General features: G+C 42.9%; 1 protein-coding gene across 1 annotated transcript in view; it reads left to right on the forward strand.

The window, feature by feature from the left end:
* The first annotated feature begins 598 nt into the window (after positions 1-598).
* The window catches only part of LOC144755186 (caspase-7-like), a 142152-nt gene continuing 126577 nt past the window's right edge, over positions 599-16173 (forward strand). Inside the window, exons 1-2 of the mRNA XM_078643850.1 lie at positions 599-778; positions 10783-10880. Coding sequence (XP_078499976.1) covers positions 758-778; positions 10783-10880 — 119 coding nt within the window. The 5' untranslated portion in view covers positions 599-757. The remainder of the gene's footprint in view (positions 779-10782; positions 10881-16173) is intronic.

Consider the following 16173-nt stretch of genomic DNA (forward strand, 5'->3'; position numbering starts at 1 on the left):
AGTCAGGAAAAAGAGACGGCAGGACTTAAGCCCCCTTTATGTTTATATTAAAACCAACAGATTTCACAAGCACAGCGCAAGCTCTGTGCAGGTGAAACCTAAAAAAAGGACCTGCTGTACAAGCAGTCAAAGGAAGCGGCTGTTCCTGTGTGTATTGCATTTTCTCCAGATAGTGGACAGTTGTCACTGTGAGGGGACCCGCTGCTTTTCTCTTGCCATGGACTCTGCACTCGAGACTGCTATTCATGATGTATGTCAGTCATGACAACCCCAATCACTTTGTCCAAGTTTACATTTACAAACTGTGGACTTTGTCATGGAAAGTCAAAGTGATATCACATACATGCCAATAGACCCGATTCAGGCGGGAGACTCGTGATTTTTTAAGGAAAAAATTACTTTACTTTAGCTCTCTACCCTCTCAAAATGTCTGTGATTCATTATAAATTAATGTTGAAAGTTAATTCTCCGGATTTTGATTTAGAAATGTTTCACTTTTCATTTAAAATTATTGCCATGTTTGTTAAATCGTTTCAATCTGTGCAAGGTTCTTAACCAAGCCTTGCATAGCGCCTAGGAGCAAACCCCGTGACTTCCCGAAAAGTGAAAGTAAGATGTTGAAGGAACCGACCAGACTAAAAAGCCGAAGACCTGTTTTACCGGCAGTAAAGGTGCGGCTGGGGGCGTGTCCGTCCCTCTACCTATTCCCAGTTAGTCGACAGTTGACACTGAGGGGACCTGCGGCTTTTCTCTCACCATGGCCTCTGCAGTCGACACGGTAAAGATTTCTATACGTGTGTCAGTCTGTCTTTGTATGTATGTCTGGCAGAGAGTGTATTGTTTCGCCCATCTTTCACCTTCGCTTGGTTTCAACCCTGCTCCCCCCCCTCCCGCCCCTCACCTCCCTGACAAATGCTCGTTTTTCGGCGGATTCTGAATGGTGTAGTGCTCATGCAACTAAACTTTAAGCCATGGCACATTATACTGAAAGGAAAGCGTGTGTGTCACTACTCACTAGTCTTAGGAAATGAATGCCAACGGGTCAAAGGCAGCTGAAGTACATGAAACTACGTGCAGTGGACAAGCAGGTCACTTTCACTTTCGGTTGGCAGGTGCGTCTTCACAATCCTGGCTACAGCACATAATTCCGCACCTGTTTCAGCGATGTATAAACATTCAACTTGGAAAGTGATAGTAGGGTGGGCTACCTTCGATTTCTTTAAACCAAAATATTATTTTTCATCGTTGGTTTGGCACATACTCTCCGAAAATAGTGTTCAATTTCTAAACTATCACTGTCGGAAAATGAAACCTTCGTGTACGCCCTCTTTAAGAGTTATGATGCCACGACAACAAACGCTGCCAGATGCAGCAGCCAATGTGAAAAGCACGTTGTGTAGCATTTTACATACCTAATCCATATGGTCCAGTGCTTAATTTGTCCCGGCGGGACCCGCATTTGTTTTCCTCATCAGAAGTTTCCTGAGAGTAAGAAAGGGAAAAGTCCCCAAACGGGAAAGGAGGATGAAGAGAAAAGGGAATAACAGGCACAAAGGGAGAGGCAGTACCGGCACTCTTTATTTTCCAAATTATCAAGCACTGCGCCCCTCGCACATGGCCTATAACTTTTGAGCAGTGCCGGAATGGGAAACGAGTTACTCCGGCAATCCATACAATTGGGGGTCAAAATGTGGCAGAGGAAAGTGGGTGTTATCACTCACAACGGGCGTAGCTGTCTAATAGTCAACATATACATCTTTTTTAAATGCCTGCTGCAAAGACATTGGCAACAAGGACACATGGGACAGTAAATATGTTCTAGATTACTTAATTAGTCACAAAATGGATGCATTTTAAAATACCTTACAAGGTTAAGACACCTGCTGTAGAGATAACTGTCTACCCAGCAATTTTGAGAGAATTACAATAGTGGTAAAACAACTCAAGTGATTAACACAGTTCTGAAAGAGTTCTGTTTATTTCCAGTCACAGGTTTTAATCATAAAGTAGTATGGAGGGTTAATGTGTTTGTGTTTCTCCTGACGATTCCCTCTTAACACAGAGGGGCAGATTTACAAGCCCTTTGCGACACTTTTACGCAGCCAGTGCGTCACTTTCGTGATGCAGCGGCAATGTAAACCATGCGCCACGTTGCAACTTATTTACAACGTGACGCATCACGTTGTAAAGCTCAGGTTTCATGTGGGCTTTCCCTCGCAGGAAAGCCCCGTAAACCTGACGCAGTGAAATCTACAAGATTTCACTGAGTCAGTTTTACGACGCTGCTGCATCAAATCCTTACGCCAGCTTGAAGCCGGCATACGGAGCGACGCGCCACGTTATGTATGGGCGGCCCTGTGCATTGCAGGAGTTGCGTTGCGCTTGCGACGCGACTCCAGCAATGCGCCACCCGTACGCCACAAGATGCGTCATGCATCTGCCCCTCCTTGCACCATGGTGCGCCACATTGTAAATGTGACGCATCCGTGGTGGCGCAAGGGGCGGATTGCGTGACACATCTGTTCTAGTGTATCCCTGCTGATTTGCAGAGATGCGCCAGAAGTTGTAAATCTGCCCCTAAATGTCTCCCTTTATATAATCATTTATCACAAAGGAGGGGAGGGGGTCAACAAATGAACTCCACCATCCCGAACCCCCTAATCAACAATGTAAACACATAGAGGGGTGGGGAGAAAGAAACTCGAAACAGACAAAGACACAAGGCTGTGAAAAATAAAAATTATTTGGAAAAACTGCCCTCATTCACACACAATGTGTGTGACATGCTTCATCATCGGGTCTGCTTACAATACGCCCCCGCGTAGCCACGCAGGGGGCGGAGCATAGGGAGGGGGGAACACAAAACTCAAAACAAACAGAGATCAACACAAAAGTGACAAACAGTGATCACAACAATAAGTGTTGTCCCTAAGGACTGGATGAGTGATAGATAGAAAAGTGCAGTTAGATAGTGCTCATTAAAACTGGCTCATGGATACCCGTTAACACTTTATTCATAGGTTCCACGGTCAGGATTAAAAGGTGTGAAGGATGACTAAGTGTTTAAGCAGGAAGTCATGATCCAAAAACACTCCTCCTTGTACTGCGATGGTCAACATGTTTCAACCGTATTAAAGTGCCCTCACTTTCATGGGTCACGTCGGTCTTCTTCAGGACAGTCTATCTGTCCCAGTCCCTATTTGCCTCTTACCTCAATCTGATAATTGTCAGAGGAAAACCACGTGGAGGGTACTTCCACAACCGTGGATTGTTATTACTAAAATAGACAAGAAAAACAATAACACTTCAACCAAATATACAACGTAATGCCATGTAATATCATGGCGTGGGAGCTATATCCCACATTAAGCTTACATACACATAAGTGGTTCCTCGAGACAATGGTTACCAATAGTGCCCATGGGAATGAATGATGTTCCGGTGGCTATGTAGGAACCTTAATAGTTTAGGTTTCAATTGCCACCCAGCTATTAATACAGCTACTGGCTGTATTAATTAAAAACCCAGACACGTGTCAAAGAACAATATAGTTATACAGGCAAGGCGGAAGGACTACCCTGTCCGTAACTTGTGATTAAAAGCACCCGTTTTGCATATTACATCGCTAAAAAGCGAACAATAATGCCCCTTCGATGTTCCTTGGGTATAAATATCTTACCGAGTCTAGTGTTTCTTAAGGCTCGAATTGGCGTTAGGCGGGTGGAGTTCCAAAGAACACAACCTGTGTTCGAAAAGAAATCAATCCGTTGTACATGCTGTTTTTAAAGTTTTTAACTCTGCGTACATCACCAATCTTTAACTACAACAGGGGTAAGAATTCGTAGCTTTCTATGTGCCAAAGCGTCTCCCCATAGACCCTTTGAAACAAGGGTTAACCTACCAACAAAATCTAACAGTGTATAGAAATATCCCCGTGCGTCCAAACGCAACAGACCCCCAGGGAAGGCACCCACTTACTGTTCTGATGGAGACCTCCAGCACCAGTTGTGCCCGCCGTCCGATGCGCCTGAGGATTACGGCATGTGGAAGATTCCGCCATTTAAAGCGGACCATGACGGAGACCCGGAAGACAGCACATCACGTGTGAGCCCACGTAGAGGCATCATTACGTGCGTTGGGCTGACGGGAAAAGTAGTTTGGCCCTTCCTACGGGTCCCAATGCTGTAATCCGGAGAGAAACCCATACATCATTCCTTGTCTGAAGATGTCCGGAAAGGACATTTAACTTTATGGTGGAGAAGGGGGAAACAAAGCAAGAGGGAAGTGTTCCTCGAAATATCAGTGTGATACATAATTCAATATGCACAAATTACGATCCTCATACCTATTGTACACTAATGGGAGGCTCCTCATTAATAAAATGATGATAAAATTAGGGGACCCACAAATCCTGACGGTCTCTATAAAGCATGGTACCACTTAGTATGTTATGGTAATCATAACCTCACCCCATAACATTAGCGTAGATGTTATACATCGGACCGTATGTATTTATTGAAAGGCAGATGAGTGTAAAGTTAGAAACCAAGTGATGTGTTACACGTAAAAAGGAACATGGAACCTATGAATAAAGTGTTAACGGGTATCCATGAGCCAGTTTTAATGAGCACTATCTAACTGCACTTTTCTATCACTCACCCAGTCCTTAGGGACAGCACTTATTTTTGTGATCACTGTTTGTCACTTTTGTATTGATCTCTGTTTGTTTTGAGGTCTGTGTTCCCCCCTCCCTATGCTCCGCCCCCTGCGTGGCTACGCGGGGGCATATTGTAAGCAGACCCGATGATGAAGCATGTCACACACATTGTGTGTGAGTGAGGGCAGTTTTTCCAAATAATTTTGATTTTTCACAGCCCTGTGTCTTTGTCTGTTTTGAGTTTCTTTCTCCCCACCCCTCTATGTGTTTACCTTTATATAATCCCTACAACTTATCAACCTCATTGTCCTATATACAATTTTCTGTACAGTGATTCATACTATTGTGCCTTTATGTGTGATATAAAGAGGTCTAGTGCCCTACCCTGGGATGAGTAGTGCTATAAAATAATTAAATAAAAACAAATGAATAGGTTCCATTTAAATCAATGTATGTGGAATTAATCATACACTCAGATAAATCTTACATTCTTACAGTGTATATTCATCTCTTACATGGGGCAGAGGGGTGGAATAAAGTCAAAATCCTACTGTTGGAGCTGAACCTTTTTGTAGGGTCATTCCCAAACATTTTGCCTTCCTCCTGTATTATTTCTGACCTGTCTTTTTGTTGTTCTTCTGACTCTGGGCACTTCACCACTGCTAATCAGTGCTACAGTGCATGTGCCCTCTCTTGTAAACTTGGTAAGATTGGGCTACGCCTGTTTGGCATATTTAATTTACCTGTAAGTCCCTTGTACAGTGGTATTCCATATACCCAGGGCCTGTAAATGAAAGGCTATTAGTGGGCTTGCAGCACTGTGTGCGCCACCCAACGACATAGCCTTTCAAACCTGTCTCAGGCCTTTGACAGTGCAGGTTGAGAGTAAGAACTCCTATTCTGAGGCTTGTATAGTCTTTTCCCAAAGTACTAATGAAACTTAATGAGTGAGAAAGTCAATCAGGCAAGGTTAATTTTCCATGCTTTACGAGCAACGCCCGGACTAGTAGGTCAGTGTCCTTTGCGCTGTGCTTGCGTGCTTGTGAGGAGGATATCAGTGTCTGTTTATAATGCATGACTGGTGACACAGGCAGGCAGCCACTGTGGATGTGCACCCTTTCTTTACAGAAGTGTTTTTTTGCTTAATTGACTAATTTAGGCACAAATCTTGATTGTGTTCCTTCCCCTATGAAGAGAAGTCAAATTAGGATCTTTACTGTCCGATCTACTGTCTCTAAGTGAAGCTCCAGCACATCTATGTTTAGAGGTACAGGGACACATGTCGTCATATGTTTTCCTGGTTTCCTGGGCCACTCTGCATCCGAGGCCTCTTCATATGCCTCTCCTGAAGTATTGGAAGCCTGCTTTCAGGAATTCGGAGGAGATTCCATTCCAGTAACGAGAATCGTTGGATTATATCTGGATGGTTAGTTGAATCCAGTTTCAATGACTAGAGGAACTCTGCTTCATTTGGGACCAAAATAATAATACTAGATGGCTACTTGAAAAGGTGGGGAGAAACACTACTGGATATGTCAGTTCAAGATAGATAGATGAACAAGAAGAAAGCAAAATCTTCAAACTGGAGAGTTTTGGCATTAGTACATCAAGCATTGATGCACTTCCAGTTGTCACTGTCTCAACAACACATATTTGTGTGGACGGAAAATAGAAAATAGGGTGACAATCTCTTATATAAACAGACAAGTAGGAGCAAATCTTCAGCCCTCAATCTGATTGCAATGAAGATTGGGATATGGGTAGAACATTCTCTCTTCTGTCTGAAAGCAGCTGGGAATGACAATTTGGCAGCAGACAACTAGAAAAGAGTTTTTCTTTTCATCTCAACAGTAGCAGCTGGTGTCGGGATGGAGTGGCAGGGCAGGGGGAGGAGGGGGAAAACAGACAACAAATATAAAAGAAACCAAAGAACTTACCTGCTGCCCGACGCTCATTTTCACTTCCTCGCTGCAGCAGGCTCAGGATGGTGTCTCCTTCCTTCTGGCACTCTTGGGCAGAACGGGAAGGACTTCTTCCCTAGGACAATGTGAAACCAACCAATCCTGGAGCTGCAACACAGCTCCTGTATTGACTGGAGCAGGCTAACCCAGCGCTCATTTTGAGGCTCTGGGCTTGCGACTGCAATTCCTTGGCTGTTTCTCAGCCTTGGGATTGCAGGCTCTGAAATGCGCTGGGTCGACTGTAGACAGCTGGCCCATGCTCACTGGCAGGGGGCTGCATTACTAGTGCAATCGCACTGATCAGCCCCACCCCCTGTCATCGCGCGGTTACAGCGTGAGCCTTGAACATATTAATTAAATGGTATTTATAACCGTTTTATTAATGTGTGTGCCTGCTGCACTCGCAGCAGGCGGAGCAACAATCCTCCGCCATAATGAAGGAGCAGCCAGTAACTCCACTGAAGTTTTATATATTATGTTCGAGGGAGCCCTTCTTCAGTTACTTTCACAAGAAGATACTCACCATCTGAGATTCTTCTCTCTCATTCCAGCTCCAGGCGGTTGTGGGGTATACTTTCTATTTGCAGTTTATATTTCTCATCTTCTTTATGCTATTGTTTCTTTATCTCTTATCATTTGACTGCTTCTAAAGATTCTGATGGTACCAGCAGAGGTGATAGCAGTTCTACACTTTTAGCTTTGAAGAATACAGATTCTATTTGTGAGGTCCATGGCTCAGTCACCCCTGTGGAGAATCGTTCCATCACCATTTCTCCTTCGTGCACCATGATGCCTGCCTCTGTCAAACCTTTCTCTGATGATATGGAGAGAGCATTGGGCATCAGGGTAGAGAGATTCCAGAGTATTTAACTGCAACCAATCAGAGATCAATAACAAATAATGGGGTTGCCCTGTGTCCTTCAGAACCTGGGTATAAAATGGTATAGTATGCAATGTGTTCTGTTGGGTGTCGCAATTGCTTTGCGTAAAAAAGATATTGTGTCGAGAATATATAACAAATGTATGAAGATCAATGTTATGTCTGGAAAATTACTTAAACAATAGACACAACTTAGACAAAGTGTGGCCCTATATTAAACTGTTGGAAAGTGGATTATTAGTAGTGGCAGGGATGCATTTACCACTAGCAATAATACCACTGACATGATATAGGGCTCAGAATAGACCTTAGATAAGTATTTCCATGCTTAACCCTTGGTAGCTTGGCTGCGAGCAGGCAGACAATTTCAAAGACGGGTATGTAAAGCATTTAAAACACCAATTCAGTACATAATTAAGACACAACACACAATAAAAATCCAACACCACTTTATGAAAATAGGAAATATTTGTATCCCTTTAAAAATGACACCAAAATGAAAAAAATCCACTATAGGGAACCAGAAATTACTCACTTTCTATTGCTTAGGAACCAACAATGCCACTTTTGGTCATTTTGTTGCCTCTGATAGGGACACATTCACAATTAGAAATTTTTCTGGAGGATCTCTCACCAGACTTGTGCAGCACCCTCCGGCAGGTTTGATCCTCTTAGAACTACTTCCTGAAGTTCTTCTTGCGGGTCCAAAATTTTTCCCACACAATCCAAGGGTCTGGAATCTCCAAGAGGGTCCTAGAAAGTGTGATACTTCAATTCCCCCAATCCACTTGGATAAAACCCTTACAAATCCACTGTTAGTACTCCAGGCTGGGTGATTTTTTGTGGTGATGGTCCATATGAGCTCTGTTGACATGTAGCTTGCATGGAGTCCACTCTTTAGTCCTTTTGAAGCAAGTTTGATCTGTAGGTCTGTAGTTTCAGATGATGCAAAAGGTGCAATCTTCTGAGTGCAGGATTGGTAAATACACATCAAACTCAGCATGGGCCCTTCTTAGTCTCTTAGGTTTCAAAGGGAGATATGAGAGGCCCTGCCCCTCTCAGATACTTATTCAGTGTTCTCTGGGGCCGAGCAGGAGGCACTCCTGTCCAATGAGGTGAAGGGCAACACCCCAGAGCATGACCACTTCCTCCAAAGTGTTGCTAAATGCTAACCCAGAAAACACTATTCTTCCAAAATTCAATATGTCAGAATTTTCAGCAGAGGGAGAACAGCTGGCTAAACACACCCCTAGGATGGCTAATCTCCATAGTCTTTCCCCCTAGCATCTGCTCATTCCTTTCTAAAAAAAAAAAGAAAATCTTTTTATTTAAGCAAGAAAACAAACAACAACAACCAGCATGCTTATTCCTTTCTCAAGCCTAGCATCATTCTAGGTTCAAAGAGGAAAGTTGTAAATGAAACTGATGTGTTTAGCTGTTCTTTCCCTTCCCTTGAAGAGCAGCATTTACTACCCCTCCCACTGGCTCTGGCATTCCTGTGCCCAGCAACCTCTCCTCCCCGAGAGGCTTCCTACCCCTAGGGTTCATTTATCACCTCTTCAAAGCAGCCAGGCTAATCTACTTATCTCTGACCAATCAGGGCAGAGCAGTATAGCGTTGAATGTTGGCTTACAGACAAAATGAGTCATATAACTTCTTGTCTGTATATTTTAGAAGAAATTCAACAATACAATGTTGTTGGATTTATCATTACAATTCTTCTAAATCCAATAATCCTAGTTTTAGGGCATTTCTTTCTCCAGTTATTAACTAATAATCTTTTCCAATGTCAACCTATGGGTTGGGGGTCTGCAATGGAAAAATGAACTGGGCTATTTCTCTAATACCGGGGCCTATAAAATAGGTTTTATAAGGACCCTGCTTATACCCACCACCCCTGGAACTCCTAGGAAAGACTTTAGGGGTTCTGAATATATCAAAATATTGCAAATCCTCTTTTCACAGTGCTCCTAGTATAAAAGTCGATTTTGGGAAGCACTTTATAACAATGTGTGGGATGAAATGCACAATTTCACTAACCCCAGGGCATATAAAAACCTTTTTTTATAAGGATTCTCCTTATAAGTACCTGACCCCCCACCTCGTGACCACCTAGGGGAGACCCAGGGGATACTTACCATGCCCCAACATTGTAGTTTATTCATTTTTAAGTGTCCCAAACACAAAAGTCGAGTTTGGGCAACATTTGCATGTTAAAAGCAGTCCTACAAACACAGGGGTGCTTTTAAACTGACCTTAGGCTCCAGCAGTGCACACATGCAAGTGCAGAAACGGCTGCTGGCCTCTAAACTGCCCTACCCTATTCTATACTAGGGACTTAAAGGTAGTGCTAACCCATAGTGTATCCTAGTGTATGTAGGCAATTTTGCTGTATTCCATGTGTGTCTTCATCATAGCAATGACCCGGGGCCTGGTTAGACAGAGCACAGGGCAGTCAGAGTCAGTTACCACCAGTACCAGTCAGCAAAAAGCTGGGCGGTGCCCAGGGCACAGGATGACTTTGCAACATAAACCAATATTTAACACCAACATGGTACAATCAATATAAAGAATAGACAACACAGAACATACCCATTTATTATTTTGTATATTCAAGACCATATACCCAAATAATATAAACAGTTTTCTTTGTATATGGATGCCACAAACACACAAATATAGAATAAAGTGACTAAAGTCACAAAGTGCAAAACACATGCACTAGGGCTGAAATGTCAGCGACAATCTTATTGGTCCATAATTTTGGTCAACCAGAGGTGAACCATAAGTGTGATATCGCTAGGGCTGGATGTAACTTGCTTGATTACCATTCACGTAGTTAGAATTCAGAGATTGCTTTTCCTTTGTGAATGGTACTCTCAGCAGGCACAATCCTAATTCTCTTGTATGTGGTAAAAGTAGAATTATGCAAACCACTGGTGCCATGAAACACTGGAATTGGAATAGTCATGATGTTACAGCATTTTGGTAAGTACTACAATGCAATTTTATTAAAGTTAAGAGATAATTAATTGCAATAAAAGGTCAATTCTTACAAAATGACAGGTTATTTTCTGGCCTTGCTGCCAGCTTAAAAGGAAATTCTCATGTTCTATTGGAAGAAAAAAACGGATCCGGTATTCAGGCTTAGAGATTAATGGAATCACGATTGATAAAACCTTACGTTGAGTCAGTCCCACGAAAAAGGTTTCTTGCAACACTATGTGTTACCTCTGCAAACACTGATACTGTTGTGTGTATTTCTTTATTCATGTGTCCAACAGATTGAAACCTCTGAAGATGAATGTGTGCCTGATGTGGAAGGAGGGGATACAACTGATGCCAGACCCGACAGGAGTACTAGGCTTCCTGTTAAAACAAAGTGAGTGATGCTCTCTCTCCTCTTTGCTACTCGTGAAAATGCGTGCCTGAACTGAAATCACAATGCACTAATGCACAACCAATTCCTCCAAAGCGCATGAGATTCTCAAATGTGCATCCGCATTGAACAGTGATGGATCTCGATGTGTGAGCACCCCAAGGATCACCATTGTTAGGTCACCCGCATCCTCCACGGGTAAACTACTTCTACACAAGCTGCAGATTATTCAAAATGCAGCCGCTCAGCTACTCCTGGCGATTCCTAAATCTCAATCTGTTTCTCATGTCTTTCCTCCATTCCACAGGCTTCTGTCTGGTCAAAAACGGGTTGAGTCCAACTCTTTATGTATTGCATTTAAGGCACTGCACAATGATAGTCCAGAATCTCTGAGACAGTACTTTCAATGCCATGTACCTGAAAGATCCCTACAATCCTCCTCCTCCAGCTAATCTGTAATACCAAAGGTCAGAAAAGAAACATGGAGGGGCAGAAGTCTCATAGCTGTTGCAGCTAGGCTATGGAATTCTCTGCCACTTTCGCTAAAGAAAGAATCCAACCTGCTAGTTTTCTGTAAAGCCTTAAAAACTTGGCTGTTTAACAAATGGAAGTTGCGTAGCTAGGCCTTTTGCCACCCTTGGAGGTCCCTTCATCTGCCGCCTGCGGTGGGCAAATGTATTTGCGGTAGGGCACGGCTCCCAAAACTTATGTCACCTGAGGCAGAATGCTATGCCACTGCAAATAGGCCTACTGATTTTTCTGCTGTTCTCCTGTTCAGGTTTTCCTGGTCTCTTACTATTATTTTCTATGCTCGTCTTTTCCGAATCTCAGTGCTTAGACACCTTTGGGTAGTAGAGCTCTCTACAAATCTAAATGTAATTTCATTTAATTTCATTGGGGGGAGCCATTACCCAAACGTAATTTCGCTATTTGTCTCATCGACTTGGGAGCCCAGTGGAATCTTGATTGATATGTTGTGCTTTCACTTTGTTTATGTCTTGAAAAAGTTAATAAAGATGTTTATTTTTTAAAAAAAAGGGTTGCCCTCAAACAGGAAGGGGCATTTTCAACTGCTAGTCAGTAACACGCTTATGACCTGCAGAATTGTATTTCACTTTTAAGAACATGCATATCGGATTGCACTTGCAGTTTGAGAACGCACATGGGTATTTGAGAATCATGATCAGATAAGGATCAAGCCCACTCATGCAGTTCAAAAGCACCTTCAAATGTGCATGTGATTTTCGAATATGCATGCCTACTTTAAGCTTCGGATCCTCAAATGTTCAAGATCAATGCTAAATAGTACATAGTTTAAATAATATAACAGCAGAATTAGTTGCAGAAAACATAAGTGTATGTTGCAGTCACTATTTCTCTCTGAAAAGTAAAAAAAAATGATAGAAACATTAGAAATAGTAATTTTCGGCAATTTTTCATTATGCTGTTGATGGATGAAGAACGTTTTAGGCCGAACTCACTTGTGTTGCCTGAATTTGGTGTTTTATTGTTCGAAATATAGAGTTTACAGGGGGCACACTTGAAGTGGTGGCCACACCTACCACTATACAAAACCCTGTCACCACCATCTCAGGACCCATATTTAACCTATCACCCAAGGAGAGTTATGTCCAATTGGTCAAAGATCCACTCTCCCCTAGCAGTGGTTTGCATTTGGCACCTTTTGTGGTGTTGGCAGGAGCCTGGATGCTCAGCAACCAGATTGCATCTGTAAATTGTGTCAGTAATAGATCCTGTCGGTGAAAGATGGCCATCAATGTCATCTGGCCTAGCAACACTGGCTCACCAGATCAATGTAATCACTGGCATCAGTGCAAAGGAGGCTGAAGGAGTGTCAGGAGAAGTCCCATATGATTGGAACTGTTGTTTGTGTGCACCGCCCTCCTCTCAAGAGCTCCTGAAGGTGGAGCAGGACATCCTTGTCGGCAGCACTGACAATAGGAATTATTGAGCCGTGCCAGTTGAACCCACACAGAAGCGCCATGTTTTGCAACAACTGCAGAAGCTCAGTCTAATCAAAGAGACAGTTTGGAATAAATGGTCTGGGCCAATTAAATAGCGGTGGAAATGGAAGGCCGCAATCCGTGTATCCACCTCAAACATATTTTATGTTGATGATTTTTTTTTTTTTGTCCCTCACTGACTTTATTTCATTTTTGGTTGAAAGTTTCCAAGTTCAGCAGTCATGGCAATTTTATATTGAGCCAAAATCATGGCTTTCTTGTGCCTCATGGAGACACCAGCCCTTCCAAGTCATCTAAAGAAGTGCTAATTAAAGACACAATATGAACGCAAGTTACGTGTTCACGTGTGTATCATAATACTTCCGGCTACCAGTCTTTGTAACACCCTTTGACATTTAGTTCCAATCTTTTGTACAGTATACATTGAATTTCAGGTGACTACTGGCTTCCTTAAAGTGTCAGTACATGTCTGCTTAGTTCAGGTTTGCTTAACTAACTGGTCCCCAATCTGTATTTTTCTTCTGAAGTACGGCAAGTTCAGAAATAAAAAGTGTGCCATGCCATTTCAAATTCTTATTGATTTCGGTTGGCTATTCACAAAAGAGAGTTTGAAGCTAGGCCATTTATATTAGTGTAAATAGTATTGTAAATATACCCCTTTTCATGGACATCAATTCATCAAAATTCCAGGGGTAGTGGAAGTGCATCACCAGATTTGACACCGCAGATGATGTCACAAGATCTTTGACTTGGTGACATCACAGGAAGTAACATTGTGCGACTTTTGAGATACTCACCTCATGACATCACAGGAAGTGACACCACATGTTCTTTTGCCTGGTGCTGCCACCAGAAGTGATGCAGAATATTTACATCAAACAAAACGTTTAGAAAAACTGAAGTTGAAGCAGATGAAATACACTATAAAGAAAGATATGTCAGAAGAAAACAGTATCTTGAGATCCAGGGTTTAGATAATGCAGCAACAGTTTAGAAACGTTTTATATATTGTTCAACAATGCAGAACGCTAAAATGTGTCAGTGCATGAGTGACATTTATTACAATTAATACTTTTTTAACATGAACTTAGAAAATGCAATGCCCCTTTCCCTTCTGCTCTGATGACAATGCCAATAGTGAACCATGAATCATGTCAGTTGTCATATGTTCCCTTTATATGGCTTAAATTGTTATTACAAATGGAGAAACATTGAAATCTATTGAACATTTGCAGGAGAGGTTTTGAACAGCACATATTTTAAACCTTTTTTTATTTCAGGGTGTTTTGAAATGTGATGATAAAGGAAGAGGAGGCATGGTGAAATCAGATAATTGCATAGGATCTTACATTTTGGGCAAGATAGGAATTGACCCCTTCTTTTCTTTGTTCACATTGTGGATTTCAGATTTTCAGTACACTACACTTAATAAAAGTTGCTCTGACGGGGCAACGAAGAGACCGTGGTGCTGGGTGCAGAGGGCACAGACCCCGGCGGTTCCAGCTCACAGGTTCAGGGGTATAGCGATCAATGTTGCAGGAGGTGCACTTGCACTGAGACCCACGAGCACGAGAAGCCCACTTTGCCCCAGTCTGTAGTTGTTTTTTGCATTACCAAATCAGGTGGGCACAAATCCCAAAGACTGGAACACTCTAAATTCAAACCATGGATCTACTTAATTCTGAATAATCCATTTGCCTTAAAACACAAGAGCACCAAATGCTTCAAGCCGACGAAGGACCATCCTGCATTATATCCGCTGGTTTATTAATTAATTATTAATTGGGGAGAGGATGTGGTCCGCCTGCTGGATTGCCGACTTTGGTGCTGGAAACCAGGGTTCGAGCCTCTAGGTCGCGTCCACATCTTGTGATTCTGGGCAAATCACTTAATCTCCCCGTACCTGAATGTGTCCTTGTGTAACGTAACCGTTGCTCATGTAAAGTACTCCAATACCTTCGGGTCAAGTTCGGCGTATATAAATGAGCATTAAACACAAAAAGATTTTAGAAACTAGTATGCAGTCTGACCAAAATAAGGCACAATATTATGAAAACGAGTGGCTCAAACTCATGCCACATTTGCAAGCATTGCATATTCTAGATTGTCTAAAAAAAAAGATTTAGGCCATAGCTCAAATTAATCCTTTCCAGGCACTACTTATCTAAAAATGTCTTATTATAATGACGCTAGAAACTGATGCAGCTTTTGTCAGACAGATCAAGGAAAATTTCTTATTTTTACCCAACTCCAGCCTCCCCAGAGGGCTTCTGTTTGTGCTGCCTGGGCTGTAGAGAGACACGTATTTAAAGAACACACAAATAAAGCACGCCTTTACACCTCCGATTACGATCGAATTGAAAGGTGCCTTATAGTAATAAAATGTCTGATCTGTACACCAATTGATGGCGGGCTCCCTAAAGAAGAGTTGAGGCTGGGTCATTGAGGAATGGAGGAGATGAGCCCCGGTGTGCAGGGCAAGGACACCCGAAAGGAGAACGCAGGGACATGCAGACAGGGCCGGCTTTAGGGCAGTTCGACGGGTGCAGCCGCACCGGGTGCTGTGGAGGGGACTCTGACCTCAGGAGAGGGGCGCTGTGTTTAGCTATGGCTTATGATTGGAAAGATGAGGGGCACTTTTGACCAGTGGCAGGGAGAGAATCCAAAGAGGCGGTCATGGAATGTGGGGGCGCCAAAAATGATTGTCGCACCGGGCACCACCAGAGCTAAAGCCGGCCCTGCATGCAGAGTCGACTCAGGGCCATGTTCGACATGAGAAGGATTAAAAAACATATTTTTAAAGAACCCTGTCTGCTAGGGGCGCTGGTAAAGACGGGTTCAGTGTGTGCACAAAGTTTACCTGCGATCAGAGCAGCTGCTTCTGAGGCTACAACAAACTGGAATGGAGCAAATGCATATCACACAGAATTTCATTATTGATAATGCACTAGGCCCGCATCAAGCGATTATTTAAACACTTAATGCAGCACCTGAGCCCACTTGTGGGGACCTCACATTTCAACACTAATCCAGGGCATGGGGACTCATCATTTCATCATCTTATGTTATAAGGATTTCTAAAGTACCCAGATACCCCCAAAGGGGCCTCCCGGCACCAGTCACAGGTGAGACATGGAAGCAGTAAGACAGAGAACAGTAGCCTAGCTGGAGAACAACCAGGATTTCGACTGTTTCCGGAATTTTAAGTGATCCTGAATTTTCCTAATGTTAGGTGGCATAGAGTTCCATAGGGTCGGGGCTAAGACACAAAAGGAGCAGCCTCCATTCTGGCTGTGCTGTAGTGGAAGATA

This window comes from Lissotriton helveticus, chromosome 5_1 (assembly GCF_964261635.1).
Source record: "Lissotriton helveticus chromosome 5_1, aLisHel1.1, whole genome shotgun sequence".
NCBI lineage: Eukaryota > Metazoa > Chordata > Amphibia > Caudata > Salamandridae > Lissotriton > Lissotriton helveticus.